Here is a 16,004-nt window from a genome sequence, read left to right as displayed (position 1 = left end):
AATAACAGCATCAAAAATAAAATTCTATTACTCTTAAATCTTTCAATCAAAACCTTCATTCATACAGATGATCATTCCAGCAAAGTAACAAATATTTGTATTTCTATGATTTGTACCTATGAAAAATGTTAATTCATTCAAGTATAAAGAGAGAATGGAGGCAAATGCTTTAATATGCACATTATGTTAGGATCCCATTGTAAGATCTTTGATTTGCATGTAGTGCCTACAGGTTTTCTTTCTACCAATGAATTTGTCATGAATACACCAAAAATGTCATCACATTTTGTAACAACACTCAAGGTGGCCCTTATCTCAAAAAAGTCAAAGCTAAACATTTAGATAGAAAGTCATAGTTGAATTTACACTGCAGTCATAAAATGTTATAAAGCTTTTCCTAAAAATATTTATATACATTTTCATATATATTTCAATTAAAACAACAACTTTCCATACTCTGCCCTTTCAGAAGTGGAATTCAGGATTAACATCCTCAAAACAACACCGTCGAAGAAAAGCAGTGCAGCAAAGATGCAAAAATATGTCGAGGTTGATGGCTTTTTACAAATCTAATTCTATTGCCATTTGAATTGAACTGAAAAACAAACAAAATAAAAAATGGACTGCTGATAGACCTTACCTTCTTGAACTGCTTGAAAAGGGTTGCTTCCATCAACAAATGTCACCGAAAATGTGATTTTCTCAGTCTGTAAAATCTCCTCATTCTGGTTGAGGTCACCAACTGCTGTACGAAACACCTCATCATCCTTTTTGGCAGATTCATCAAAAATTGCTCCTAGAAAGAAGTGAGTGTTGCCATTAAACAATAACATAAATATTCTGTCACACTCTCTGGAAACATGCCAAAGAGACTTACATATTTGAAAAATGTATAGTTTCACTTAAAGCATGCACTTTATTTATTACTGAAACACACTGTACTGGAAGCAGCGTGATTGCTAAGCAGGAATGTAGTTACTTCTTCCAAGTGGAAATGATGAATAGTACATCAAAGTGTTATTTCAGGAAAAGCTTTGGTAAGACAATATAGTAAGTTCAAAAAGCTTCTGCAGAACAAAGTAGCTAATACATCAGATGTCTCATATCATAATATCTTTAGGAGTTCATAGTTTGAGGAATATTTTTCTGAATAATAGGAGATAAAATCAGGAAACTTTCTGAGAGCCATTCACACAGTGTACAGGGACTTCTATTGAGATCTGAATTTATTTTTCTTTTTTCTTTTTACTTCCTTCCTTTCTTTTTCTCTTGAACAAGCATTTCATTATCTTTTACAGTAGTAAATTCAATAACATTTATAGAAAATTTAGGCACATACAAACCTCTGAGCAGAGGTAATTTAAGAAATACTTTCTGAAGAATTAAAAATCCTGGTGGATGATTATGGCCTTTTTCACTCATATAAAATAATAATGATTATAGGAGATGTGGCTAACTTCCATCTGAATAATTGCCTGTCAGCAGGGTATTGGTTAAACACACCAGTTCTAGGAGTAAACTGATTTCAAATTCTGACTGCCACTTGTTAAGCATATTACCTTGAACATGGGATTCAAATTCTAAACCCCACATTCGTCATTTGTAAAATCTAATAATAATATCTATCTGTGTTATTAACTGCCTTAAATAAGTTTATCCACGTAAAATGTAAATAAGTTGTGCTAACTGAATAGTAAATTTTCAATAAACAGTAATGTATTATTTTTAAATACTGTAATCCAACATTTTCTATTAATATTTTCCATATTGCAGAATCTCATTCAATCCTTAAAATAATTATGTGATACACATACTACTACATGCACATACAGTCATGAAAATTAAGCTTCAGTGCAAGGAATATGCCAAAGGGACAAGGCCATAGTGCTTGACTCCAAAGTCTGCTCTAAATCACTATGGGATACTGCTTTTCAGGATTATACCCATAAGAAGTAAAAGTATTTTTATGAGGATCCTGACTTTATTGGAAATCTGGGAGGTTCTTTCCCAACTGGCCACACATGTCTTCTTTGTATTCATTCTGATTCTGCTAGTTCTAAGCAGGAACACACTTTTAAATTGTTTATTTTTAAATTATAAACACTGGGCCAATGTACTTTTTACCTTTTTGAGTGAATCAAATGAATTTCCTCCTGACAAAAAAAGACATACATGCCAGGGTCAATAACATGATAAAGGAATGACTACACAACCATATCCATATACAGATCCCCATACACATAATATTGTTCTTGACTATAATATTCTTTGTAATGTGTAAATAAAAAGGCATTAAAATGTCTTTTTTTATATATAAATACAATATGGGTTTATATACACACACAGAGATAAACACAGACTATATATACAGACACAAATATACATATACATGTTTATATCTATACACATCCACACATATGTATACATAGAAGCAGACATTCTACATATGCCATTTCTGTTGATTTTATGCATTTGTGACTAAAGCCCACAGCCTTCTAGTGAAAGACAGATCATGATATTAAACATGCATTATTAGAGTCAATACATGATAAAGCAAGGGTGAAACTATGTCTTTTTATGACGAGTGTGGCAGGTTACTTTTGCCCTCTTCACCTTAAATGGCCTCATAATGATGAGGCAATTATCAATTTTCACTAGAGAAGGCAGAGTGTCTAACAGGCTTTTTGTATGAATCTAGCTTTCTCTTGTCACCGCTCTTTTATATTACCATGGAACATACTAACTTTGACCAGCCTCTTAAAACCCTTGCTTTCTACTTCCTATAGCTTTGAATACCTGCCCACAGCTAAGAGCAGGAGAAAGGAAAAGAATTTTTTTTAACTGATACATAAAGTACTCCCTAATTATATTATTATATATCTATTAGTCAGGAAATTAATATTTTACTAATTTAATCAAACATATATTATAGATGTCAACTTTTGATCTCGCATATCACTCCTGAATCAGATTGAAATCTACTTTAGAAATTGATTTTGTGAAATTAGACAATAAATGTTAGATGTATCTTGCTCATTTTAAGCCACATTCATGAAAATGCATTTTAATTTGTGATAATTGTTATGAGAATCTAGATTAATTAATACTATCAGATTCAGATATACAAATTTCTTTAGTAGTTTGTTAGAAAGTGTGATATAAATGTAGTATAATTGGAACTGAAATAACCAATTCATTTTAAACCAGATAATCTAAAATGTCTATGCACAAAGAAGTGATGTATGTTTATATAAAGATGCTTCATCTTGTCATGAATTCTAAATGGGTCTTTTAAAAGAAGAGTTTCTAATCAACCTTGTTTTAAAGCAGGTGACATTACTGACTTCTGCTGAGTATTGGTAACACATTTTTAATGGAAGCATTTTAATGTTACCTGACAGAACCTTTAAGATTGCCTTAAACATTAAACCTGACTTAATAAATGGCAGAAACCTACAGAAATGATAGCAAATTAGTCAATTCCATGCTGAATTAAGATATACTGAAAAGGAAATGCACAAAAGAAGCAGTTCATCTTTCTGCAAACAGCAAGAAGTAAACAGAAGAAACGTTTCATCTTACTGCACACAGCATAACCAAAGAACAGGAAATCCTATCAACATTTCAAATCCAGTTATTTATTTACTTTTTTCTTCAGCTATAAAATCTCATCTTAGATTTGGCTTTTAACCAAAAGAATACATGCAGCATTTTGTATTAAGCACAACTATTCTGAAAACAGCTCAGTGAGTTCCACATGCAGAATCTCACAAAAAAAAGTTTTTTCCTATTTTATGCACTTCCAATAGTATAGCAATGCCATCTTTTTATCCTTTCTATCAATTCACATATTACCAGTCTAATCCGGTATCAAACATCTTAGATTTACTTTTTTTGAAATTTATGAAGTTCCTCAAATGCAACATTCATAACTATATAGTTAACATGATGACAGCATCTAGTTCTTTCTCAGCTATTTTTATTAGCATTTTTTTACTGTCAGTTTTATTTTACAACCTTGAGGTGAAAAGCAGATTCAACTTACTGTCCAGATGAAATAACTCTTCCACCACTCACACACACACACACACACACACACACTTTGATCAATAGATTATACACTATTTACACTTCACATTGATCAAACTGGAAGGAAGAATAACCAAGCAATAAAGCAGATACGGAACACCTCCTAAACATTCCCATTATACCGATTTGTAATCAGTCAATTCCATTATTAGGGATTGATGATCTGTTCTTTTCATGAGAGGGAAAAAGTCTTAATTATCCTTATACAAAGAGAGTGACATATACAGGGAAGGAAACATACGTTTTGTTTTGTTTTGAATTAATTTATTTATTTTGAGAGAGCGACAGAGAGAGAGAGCTTGTCGGGGGGCGGGGCACTGGAGAAGGGAGAAAGAGAGAATCCCAAACAGACTCCCTGCTGAGTGTGGAGCCCAGTATGGGGCTTGATCCCACAACCCTGAAATCATCATTTGACCTAAGCTGAAATCAAGAGTTGGATCCTTAGCCGGATGAGCCAACCAGGCTCCCCACATATATGTTTTTAAATACAAACTACAACATGTTTACTTGTCTTCTTAGATCTTGTATCTTAGATAGTAAAAAATTATAGTTTATAGTAATATTAAAACCATCCTGACATCTTTTTTATTCCTTGTTGTGTAGGGTCATCTGTACAAGTCAGCATTTTATACCATAAATCTTTTTACACAAATTCATATTTGCAAATATGCTTGCTAAATAAAACATTATTAGAAGTTACTAACCTGACCAACTCCATAATTCTCAAAACATTAGAAGCTTTAAGAAACATTAAGCTTAGAAGCGTTTTTACCTTCATGTCTTTATTCATGGTGTTGTCTCCATCAGGGATGTATGTATGCTTGTCTCATTAGCAAAATATAATTTCCTGGGTCATAGAAACTATTTTTATACTTTGAGTGTATAAAAGGGAGCCTGGATATATTAGAATTAGTCAAGAAACAGTAACTGATTAATTTTTCTTTATGTTTAGTTAGGCATAATATTATAAAATAACTAGATTCAAAGACAGGAGTAAAAATGTGAGTTACAACTAACTCTAAATTAAAACAAAAGTAGACTTGCTAATGTACTTGCAGGTGAATCATTATCATGACTCCAGAATACCCAAATTATTCAGCAAGTTATTAATCATACACTAGTATTTTTAGTTTGAATATTTACATTCTTTTTTTTTTTCTTATACATATAAGAGGCAAGTGGAGGAAACATTGTTTAGCTGGTAAGATAATGGGGGAAAGAAAATGTCCTCATCTAGCTCAGAGTTTTCTCTAAAAATATTGAGAAATGTTTTGATACATGTCTTGAAGAAATTTTTCTAGTAAGTAGAATTATTGGAAGATCTCTGTTATCACATTATATAACTAATATACCAAGTAACTTTTAAAATAAATAATTCTAAATATTTAATCTAAATATCTAAATATTGTTGTCTAAATATATGATAACAAGTATAAACACATCTACGTTACCCTTGCATGATCAATGTTTAAAGCCTTACCATCTAAAAAGACATGTATGAAACAACTGCCCAAAATACATGGTTGGATATCAGAGGTTGCAAATAAAATCAGAGATAGCTCATCCTTTTTCAATCATGAAGTTCAAAATCTTCATTTATTTAATTGTGCCTATATATAAATTCTTTATGATATGTAGTTTTAAAAAAGAATAAATTTTTCAAAGGTGCTCTATGAAATGGATCTATTTTTCTTTGAAGCAACAGGATAGATGCTGTTGGCTTCTCTCTCTGCATTTTTTTCTCTTCTCTTTTTTTCTTCCCATATATTCCTGCATCCATCCATCCACCCCTCAAAATAACCTTCCCTCAACACAGAGATAATCATCAAAGCCAAGCCTTATTGTTTCTTAACAAATAATTTGTTGACAAGACAGTTGGTATCTATTACATGTTGAATCAGACCACAGCAAAATTAAGATGCCTAGATAAGGTGACAATGGAAGTAGGCAACTGGGGATTTCACAGACTCAAAGCTGAATGAAATTTTAAAGATGGTATACACTCCATTTCTTCAGAAAATGTAGTGAAAAGAGTTTAAGTGATTTGAAAATTACACAGCCAAAAGTTAGAAGGGATAGCGTAGGAATTTAGGTTTTCTGGTTTCAAGTTTGGAGCTATTTCTTCCATATTTTTTTTTTTTCATTTCAAGCATTGAAAAAACATACATATATATAAGGTCAGGTATATGTATGCATATATATATTACATATATAATAAGCTATATCATTCATATATATGTACATATGTGTGTGTGTGTACACATACACATTCAATAACTAGTGATACCTCTGGTGATTAACATATCAAATTCATTTACCATAAACTGTAAAGTACTGAAAATTGAAGAATCATAGCAAAACTTGAACATAAGACAATGTATTGCATTTGCCCTAGCGGCGTTAACAATTCAACCTAGGAGGTTAAATAAAGAAAAAAAGCAAAAATCTCTGCTTTGGGACAATTTACTGGTCAGAGAAGGGTTTATAGTTCTTCAGAGCTATTCAGAATTTTTAAATCATCGTATATCTTCACTGTTTTGGATACTACTATTCACAAGTAGGTGGTTTTTTCTTAATTCTAATAATGTACTCTGCATACACATTAGTTGTATGTTGCACAGATATCCAAATCAAGAGATCTTTAACTTTTTTTTTTGCATCTACTAATGGTAATCCCACTATGTCAGTGGAAATTTTACATACATTTCAAAAGAAGCACAAATAATGGAAGACATTATAAATACCTCAAAAATCATATTTCCCCTTTATTTCACCCTCTACTTAAATTGCTCTCAGTTTACAGAAGAAACAAAGTTAAACATGTTCCATACTAATTAGCAGAATTGTGACCGAATGAAATAAGCATTTTCTAAACCATTTGGCATCTCCACTTGAACATACAGACTACCTTTCAGTGGGATATTATAACAATGAAGGTAGTGTGTATGTATGTGTGTGTGCATGTGTATGCATGTGTGTGTGTATAAAACTATCTGTCCAGATAATATTAATTACTTTGAGATATCTTCCACAAATTAATTCTGTATTACAAATATTTTCTGCAGTCCCTTCTCATTCAACAGAAATATCCCAATAGGTTCTGTGCTAATACCTTGACAGGCATGAAATGCGGTTTTTGGAACTCTTTCTCCTTTCATCAAGAGGTATATTTTCCTCAGTTCACTTATCTAATCCTCACACTTTGACTAAGGAAGTAAATCAAGACAATAATTCTAATTGGAAAGGAAGTACTGGATATACACCAAATTCATGACAATTAGCAAATATTATTCTGAATCAGAGACAATTTTAATCTGTTGTGTTTCTGTCAAGTTTATAATAATTGAAATAATAACAGTGAAAGCAATTAACATGTGTTAGTAATAAGCACTGTACTAAGTGGTTAACTGGCATTATATCATTTAGTTTTGATGAAAAACCTCTGGTGGAAAATGAGGCTCAGATTAAGTAACCTTCCTGAGACCCAAAGCTAGTAATGACTGGCAGAATTCACAGCTTTCAGTTTCAAAACCTTCTTTAAAAAATTATGAGTTTAATATATGGCAAAATATTCACTATTATAAATTTCTATATTACCAAGTGATAGGAACAATTTTATTTTCATAACTATCATAAAAAACTTTTTTGTATGTTAAAATTCTCAAATAGGTTTTAACTTTTTTGTTGGATAAATTTTTATTAACTAGGACTAGCTTATAAAGTTTCCAAATAATATTTTTTTGCATAATTTTTATAGATGCAATATTTACCACAATGATTTAAACTATACTATTTAAAGAGTACTTCAGGGCGCCTGGGTGGCTCAGTTGGTTAAGCGACTGCCTTCGGCTCAGGTCATGATCCCGGAGTCCCGGAATCGAGTCCCGCATCGGCTCCCTGCTCGGCAGGGAGCCTGCTTCTCCTTCTGACCCTCCCCCCTCTCATGTGCTCTCTGTCTCTCTCATTCTCTCTGTCTCAAATAAATAAATAAAATCTTTAAAAAAATAAAATAAAAAAATAAAGAGTACTTCAGCTCAAGTATTCACACAATTTTTGATCAAACTTTATGTTTAATTTTTCTTTTTCAATAATCTCATATATACAAGGAATTAAATTGAGGTAAATTTTTAAACATTAGGTTAAATGGCAATTTTCACAGTTACTTTAGAGTGATGTTAAGTGGGTTCTGGTAACATGCATTTTGATATGTTCTTAAACGCAGGGTTCTGAACAAATCTCTAGCCTTTCATTTTTTAAAGAGTTAGAATTTTTTTCACTTTAGTGACTAATGATCCTGATAGAATGACAATGCCAGAGTCATTTACGCATTAAAGGACTTTAATAATTTACTTGGGAATGTAATATTCAAATTGTGACCAGGTATAGCAACTAACTGGTTCATTATCTCCCAGTGTCTAATGATTACTTAGCACTTTACTCTCAGAGTTCAAAGTACATTATAATATTAACTTCCATTTTACCCACCATAATTATCCAGTTTATAGGTGAGCATCATTCTTGTTTTAAAAATAATCAAGTTCAAAGAGGATAGTGCTAAGATCACAGAGGGAATTAGTTAGGGATATGGTGTAGAAAATATAACTGTAAAGATATAAAACTCCATGCAGACTAATAAAATGATTATACATAAATACTTGAAGGCAAATTGTAAATTTTGAAATATTTTTATATTGTAGATACCTTTAAATTTTCATTTTTTCTCAAAATATTATGATAAAGTGACAAGGTAAGAGCAAATCATAGACCAAAAAGTCAAATTTTCAATTACTGTCTCCTGAGATTTCAGACTAGAGCATTTATGTTCGAGTTTATGTTGTAACATTCCATCACAGTGTGAACTAAGTCAAATTCATGAAGGGGTTCTTCATTCTAACACAGGCCTTTTACTCAGGCCAAATCTCCAATGACATTTGAATTCATATTTCATTTGGAATTTTTGTAAAGTTATACAGAAACCCAAAGCACATTTAAATGGATAATACTTTCACTTGAATATTTGACTTTGCTGTATGTTTTCCAGAAGTCTGTGGAACAAAAGGAAATGCAGGCTGCTTAAGGAACAGATAATCTGACTCATCCATGTGGATGATAATAGGAAGCTAATCTTTAACACAATCATTTTATGTTGGAACATAGATCGTCTCTGAATAAATTATGCATTTTTATGTAAGTCTGGTGGTTTGGGGAATAAATATTACAAATTAGTTCTTCTAATAAGAATTATTTGTAATTTTCAAAAGACTACTAAATACTGAGAGATCAACAATCTATATTTTTTCTTTATAAAAATAGCACTATTGGGGCTCCTGGATGGCTCAGTCAGTTGAGCATCTGAATCTTGGTTTTGGCTCAGGTCATGATCTCATGGGTCTTGGGACTGAGCCCCGCCTTGGACCTCACACTCATTGGGGAGTCTGCTTAATGACTCTCTCCCTCTGCCCCTCCCCCAACTTTCATGTACTCGCAGGCTCTCTCTCTCTCTCTCTCCCTAAAATAAATAAATAAATCTTTTAAAAAAAATAGCACTATTTACAGAGGATTCTGGGAAGATGGTGGACTAGGAAGGATTAGGAATTTGTTTCCCTATCTAGACAATAATTGCATTGGTAGATTCTGTCTGGTAACTCTTCTGGAAGTCTGAATATATTGAACGATTGCAACTTCCAGAGGAAGGCTTTGAGGGTAAACTGTAGTTAATTTTGGTAAATTTCAGCCTTTAGGACAGTAAGAGCTACCCATCTTCCACCCCTCAGCCATTTGGTAGGCAGCTGTAAGTCTATGCCTTTCCAGGAGCACCTTGCACACAGCTTGTGGGAGCCAGGTGGGCAAAAAGAATTCTGTCCTCTAAACACAGGGGATCTGTGCTCTGCCACAGAGGGTTGGTTGCTGCTCCTGATCTTAGAGGTACACAAAGAGACAGGGAGCCACTACTGTTTCACTCCCTTCCACTGTTGCAAGCTCCTCCCTCTCTGGCTGAAGCGAATGCCAAAATATTTAAAAAGTCACCATTCACATAGTACCCCTTCATTCTTCTCTTTTTCTCCTTTGGGAGCCAGACATTACCAACCAGGACGTTCAAAAGCAGCTATATACACAGGAAAATTAAAAAGTCAATGTACATGCCTAGAAAAAGGTGCAGGTTGAGACAAGAACTGAAAAACCTTTAAATTTACATTTCAGGCTGATCCTTGACACAGAAATGACCTACAATAATATAAAAAAAAAGAAACAATAAATAAAAACAAAAACAAAAAGCAGCAAACTCTGAGCAAAAAAGAGAATGTGACTTCCAGAGTTACCCTCTTTTTTGATTGAAATATCCAGTTTTTGACAAAAAAAATCATATGGTATATGAAGAAATGGGGACAGTGTGGTCCATTTGAAGGAAAAAAATAGATTTACAGAAATCATCCCAGAAAAAGACCTAGTTGTAGGGCTATTACAGATTTTAAAATAGCTGCCTTAAAGATGATCACTGAACTAAGGAAAGATGTGGAGAAAGTCAAGAAAACAATGGATGGGCAAATAGAAATACCAATAAAGGTATTAAAAACCTAAAGAGAAACCAAAAACAAATTCTGGAGCTTAAAAGTATAATAATGGAAATGAAAAATTCCCTAGAAGGACTCAAAGATCAGGCAGAAGAAAGAATCAGTGACCCTGAAGATATGACAATGGAAATAACCAAGTCTGAGAAAAAGAAAAAAAAAAATTGAAGAAAAGTGAACAGAATCTAAGGGACCTGTGGGACAACATCAAGAAGACCAACACAAACATTGTGGGATTTCCAAAGGAAAAGGGAGAAAGAAAGGAAAAGAGAAAATAACTGAGGCAATATTAGCATAACCTTCCAAAATTTGATGAAAGACAACAGATATAAACATCCAAGAAATGCAGTGAACTCCAACAAAGAAAAACTCAAAGAGACTCACACCAAGTCACATTATAATCAAACTTTCAAAAGCCAAAAACACAGGAAAAATCTTAAAAGCAGCAAGAGAGGATGCACACATATACTAGGGATCCTCAATACTATTATCGACAGTTTTCTCATTAGAAACTTTGGAGGCCAGAAGGCAGCAGGCAAAATTAAGGGAGAAATTAAGATGCACCCAGATAAAAGTCGAGAGTATTCATAATCATTAGACCTGCTCTGCAAGAAAAGCTAAAGGGAGTCCTGCAGGTTGAAATGAAAGGACATGTCAGAGCAGCTCAAAGCTACATGAAGAAATAAAGATCATGGTAAAGGTAAATATATGGGCAATTATTAAAGTCACCATTATTGTAATGACAATTTGCAATTCCACTTTTTTTACTTCTACATGATTTAGGACACTAATATATATTTTATAAAAAGCTAATTATTAGTCTAGAAGCTAGTATTATTGTAAGTTTGGTTTTCTACATAACTTAAGAGACTAACAGATTTTTAAAAATATTAGTTTATGTTCTGGGGCACAAAATGAATATAAATGTAATTTTGTGACATCAACAACTGAAAGGACTGGGGATGGAAGTATAAAGGAGCAGAGTTTTGTATGTTATTAAATTATAGATGGTATAAATTCCAATAGAGCATTACAACTTTAAGATGTTAAGAATAACCCCCATGGTGACCACAAAGAAAACAGCTATGGAATATATATAGAAGGAAATGAGAAAGGAATTTAAATGTTTAATGTTAAAATATAAAACTTTAGGGGCACCCGGGTGGCTCAGTCCTTAAGCGTCTGCCTTCAGCTCAGGTCATGATCTCAGGGTCCTGGGATTGAGCCCCACATCGGGCTCCCTGCTCAGTAGGAAGCCTGCTCCTCCCTCTCCCACTCCCCCTGCTTGTGTTCCCTCTCTTGCTGTGTCTCTGTCTGTCAAATAAATAAATAAAATCTTTTAAAAAATAAAATAAAACATAAAACCTTAAATGTTACCAAAAACAACTAAATAAAAAAGAAGACAGTAATGCAGGAAATGAGAGACTACAAACTTACAAAGACTCAAGGTAAACAAACAATAGCAAAATGACAGAAGTCCATTCTTAGTAATTACTTCACATGTAAATGTTATAAACTCTCCAATCAAAAGACAGATTTTGGTAGAATGGCTAAAAAAAAAAAATGATCCAACTATATACTGTCTGCAAGAGACTCACAAAATATTTGTAAATCATATATCTGGTAAGAAATTAATATCCAGATACAGGGAGAACTCCTAAAACTCAACAAAAAACAATCTAGTTCAAAAATGGACAAAGAACTTGATCATTTTTCAAAAGAAGATATATAAGTACCCAAAAAGTTCATGAGAAATCTGTTGATAAAAGATGCTCAACATCACTAATCATTAGGAAAATGCATATCAAAACTACACTGAGATACCACCTCATACTAATTAGGATGGTTACTATCAAAAATAAAGAAATAACCAGGGTTTGCAAGGATGTAGAAAACTGGAACCCTCTGTACCATTTGTGAGAATGTAAAATGGTACAGCCAATATAGAAAACAGCATGGTGGCCCTAAAAAAAATAAATAAATTGAATTACCATGTTATCTAACATTTCCACTTATGACTATATATCTCAGAAAATTGCAAGCAGGGTCTTGAAGAGATATTTGTACACTCATGTTCATAGTATCATTATTTTCAATAGCTAAAACATGGAGCAACCTAAGTGTTTATTGATGGATGAATGGACAAGCAAAATATGGTATATACATACATTGAAATAATATTCAGTCATGAGAATGAAGGAATTCTGACGTATGGTACAATATGGATGAACTTTGAGGACATTATGCTAAGAGAAATGAGCCAGTTACAATAAAACAAATACTACATGAATCCACTTAAATATTGAGAGTCGTCAAAATCATAGAGATAGAAAGGAGAATGGTGGAATTCCGGGGCTAAAGGAGAGGGGAATGGAGAGTTTTTGTTTAATAGGCATAAAGTTTCAGTTTTACAAGATGAAAGGAGTTTTAAAAACATATATTGGTGATGGCAGCACGACTTTATGAATGTATTGAATACAACCAAATTGTATACTTAATAATGGTTAACATAATAAATTTTATGTGTATTTTACCACTAAAAAATTGGAAAAGAATGCAATTGTTTAACTATTTTCCATATTTTCATATTGAATCTGTGAAGTAATCCAGTGCTTTATATCTTGTTTCAGTCCCTTTCTCCATATCATACATTTGTTTGAAGCAATGTCTTATTATTGCAAATTTAACTGCCATGACAAGAAAAGAAAAAACTGGTTTCTGAAAAGAGACTTTTTTAACACTGCATAGCAATTCAAACTGTTCCAAACTGAAATGATGCATTTTCAAAAAAAAAAAAAAGTAAGAAGGTATCTTCTTGAAAAGCACATTCACTGGGAAGACTTACAGATATTTTTAGATGGAACAGATACAACTTTTTTTTTCCTTTTGTAACAATTCACTAGATCCTTTTAATACTACCTTCAATTACCATAAAAAAGTGTGAGAACTGGTATATGGTACTACAAGTAAAACCGTATGTCAAAGAAATACCTGTATGAAAAAAAAAGTGTGAATTCTATGCTCTTGGAAGAGTGAAACTCATTTTACACACAAATAATTTAGTTTATACTGTCTTCTATATAGTAAGAATCGAATTTATACACAAGTCAAAAATTCACTCTGCTTCTAGGTAAAAGCAAGTGATTTACCAATCTGAGTTGACTTAGATAAGTCACTTGAAATTAAGCACTTTAGAACTGTAGATCATTGTCTTCATTTCTAAAGAAAAGAAGGCATCATGTGGTATATTTCAGGTAGGAAAAAGGTACCCTTCTGACATAAATCTCAAACTTCATCGTTTCATTAACTCTGAATTCACTTGTAGTTTTATCTTCTTTATTATATGAGCACTTTAACATGTAAAACCAAAAATTTTATGGAAATCTATGAACTTTTTTTCCAACATGTCCTATTTTGTGCTGTTTTATATACTAAATAAGGAAATGTGTTAGGAAGCAACATAAAGGTATTGCTAGGGAGCTGTCCTACAAAATATTTTGTGAACAGTGAGAAAACAGTGGCTCTATTCTAACTGTAGACTAGCCAATAGTGAGTGAGACATGAGTTTCCTTATGAAGATGACAATATTTTTTGGGTATTTATTAGTTGTAAGTGGTTGCAAAATGGACCCAATTTGTTTCATCTATAAAGATCTGTCTCATAATCATAGTTGTTACCATCTACAAGTCAAATATTTAAAAGAAATCAACTTTAAAGTACTATTTTTAAATTCTTGCATAAAATAAAGCTTACAAATATTTCCAAAATTGTGTATATATGCTTGCCACTCTTTTATTCTTAACACCAGTAACAGTTTTTGTTTTTTTTTTAAGATTTTATTTATTTATTTGACAGAGAGAGACACAGTGAGAGAGGGAGCACAAGCAGGGGGAGTGGGAGAGGGAGAAGCAGACTTCCCGCGGAGCAGGGAGCCCGATGCGGGGCTCCATTCCAGGACCCTGGGATCATGACCTGAGCCGAAGGCAGACGCTTAACAACTGAGCCACCCAGGTGCCCCAAGACCAATAACAGTTTTAAACTGAAATTCTTGTTTATATAGCTCTCTTCATCCTCATTTTACAGATGAGAACACCAAATTACAGAATCACAATGCTAGGTGAATTATTGAATCACTAAGTTAAAAAAGTAAATGAACTAGGATTTGAATATAGAATTTTCTAGATTCAAAAACCTATAGCTTTTATACTAATAAACTGTATCTATGTTGAAAACTTAGCCCACTGCTGAGAAAAAATATTCTGCTTTTAGAATAACGTGCTGAAAAAAGAGACAACAATGAATGCCTTCAAACTGTGTCCTTAATTCATCTCTTTAGACAGTCTGACTCAATGACATGATATGTAGCATTCCTTTTTTGAAGAAAAAGAAAATAAAACAGCAGCTGGAAAGACATGATAACTTAAATGAGATGTGGGCCATATTAGTAGAGATGACAGAGAATACACTATTGCCTTTTATTAACCTCTTGAGAAATGATTTTAAAAGTCAGAATATGTCCAGTAAAAAATGCTTATTTATGGTATTTCATGTAAAGCAATTAACCACAGAGTACAAGTTAAAAAAAAAAAGTCAAGTTTGGAAAAAACTTTACTGCATTGTTGATACACAGACATTCTTAGGTGAAATGTATGAAGAAAACGTAAGTAGATTCCTAGAGATCCCCTACTACTGTTTCCTATCTTAAGACTTGAAGTTAAATTTCAAATAAATATTGTGGGGATTTTTTCCCAATAAAAAATGTAAAGAAATTTTCTTTCCTTTAACATAATTTCTAAAACAAGTTGACATAATATTTATATCTGCAAATTCTAGTTGGTAGGTTTACAGATGGATGTTTGCTATGTTCAGCTCTATGCACTTTTCAGTGTTTTTACAAAATGTTCATAATTTAATGGTGAAATAATCTAAAACAACTTTCTTGATCAAGAATTTGAATAAAACATATACAATGTTATACAATATACTATATCAAAATCATGATTATAAGAATTCATATATCCATATTTATTATTCATATAAACATACCTATGTTACCCCCCTATATTTAAAAGATTATTTCACTTACATCTTCTGTTTTATTAAGAAGTCAGTTCCCCCAAGTTTCAAACAATCAGATGTGAAAGGCTATATCTTTTTATGAGCCCATTGTAAATAAAAATTTAAAAATTAAGTTTCAAAATGGTTCAGAAATTCATCACAGGACTCTATCTTGAGCTCATAAAGCCTCTGAGATTCTTTTTATTTATTTATTTTTATTATTATCATGTTCAATTAGCCAGCATATAGTATATCATTAGTTTTTTATGTAGTTTTCAATGATTCATT

At 32.4% G+C, this 16,004-nt stretch overlaps 1 protein-coding gene across 1 annotated transcript in view; it reads right to left on the bottom strand.

Annotated features, from left to right (window-relative positions):
* GRID2 (glutamate ionotropic receptor delta type subunit 2) overlaps positions 1-16,004 on the bottom strand; it is a 1,408,631-nt gene that overhangs the window by 1,123,398 nt on the left and 269,229 nt on the right. Inside the window, exon 2 of the mRNA XM_064584815.1 lies at positions 641-796. Coding sequence (XP_064440885.1) covers positions 641-796 — 156 coding nt within the window. The remainder of the gene's footprint in view (positions 1-640; positions 797-16,004) is intronic.

This window comes from Mirounga angustirostris, unplaced genomic scaffold (genome assembly GCF_029215605.1).
Source record: "Mirounga angustirostris isolate CCGP_5_RB_7025 unplaced genomic scaffold, mMirAng1.0.hap1 SCAF_2, whole genome shotgun sequence".
Classification (NCBI taxonomy): Eukaryota; Metazoa; Chordata; class Mammalia; order Carnivora; family Phocidae; genus Mirounga; species Mirounga angustirostris.
This window is presented reverse-complemented; position numbering and strand designations above follow the sequence as displayed.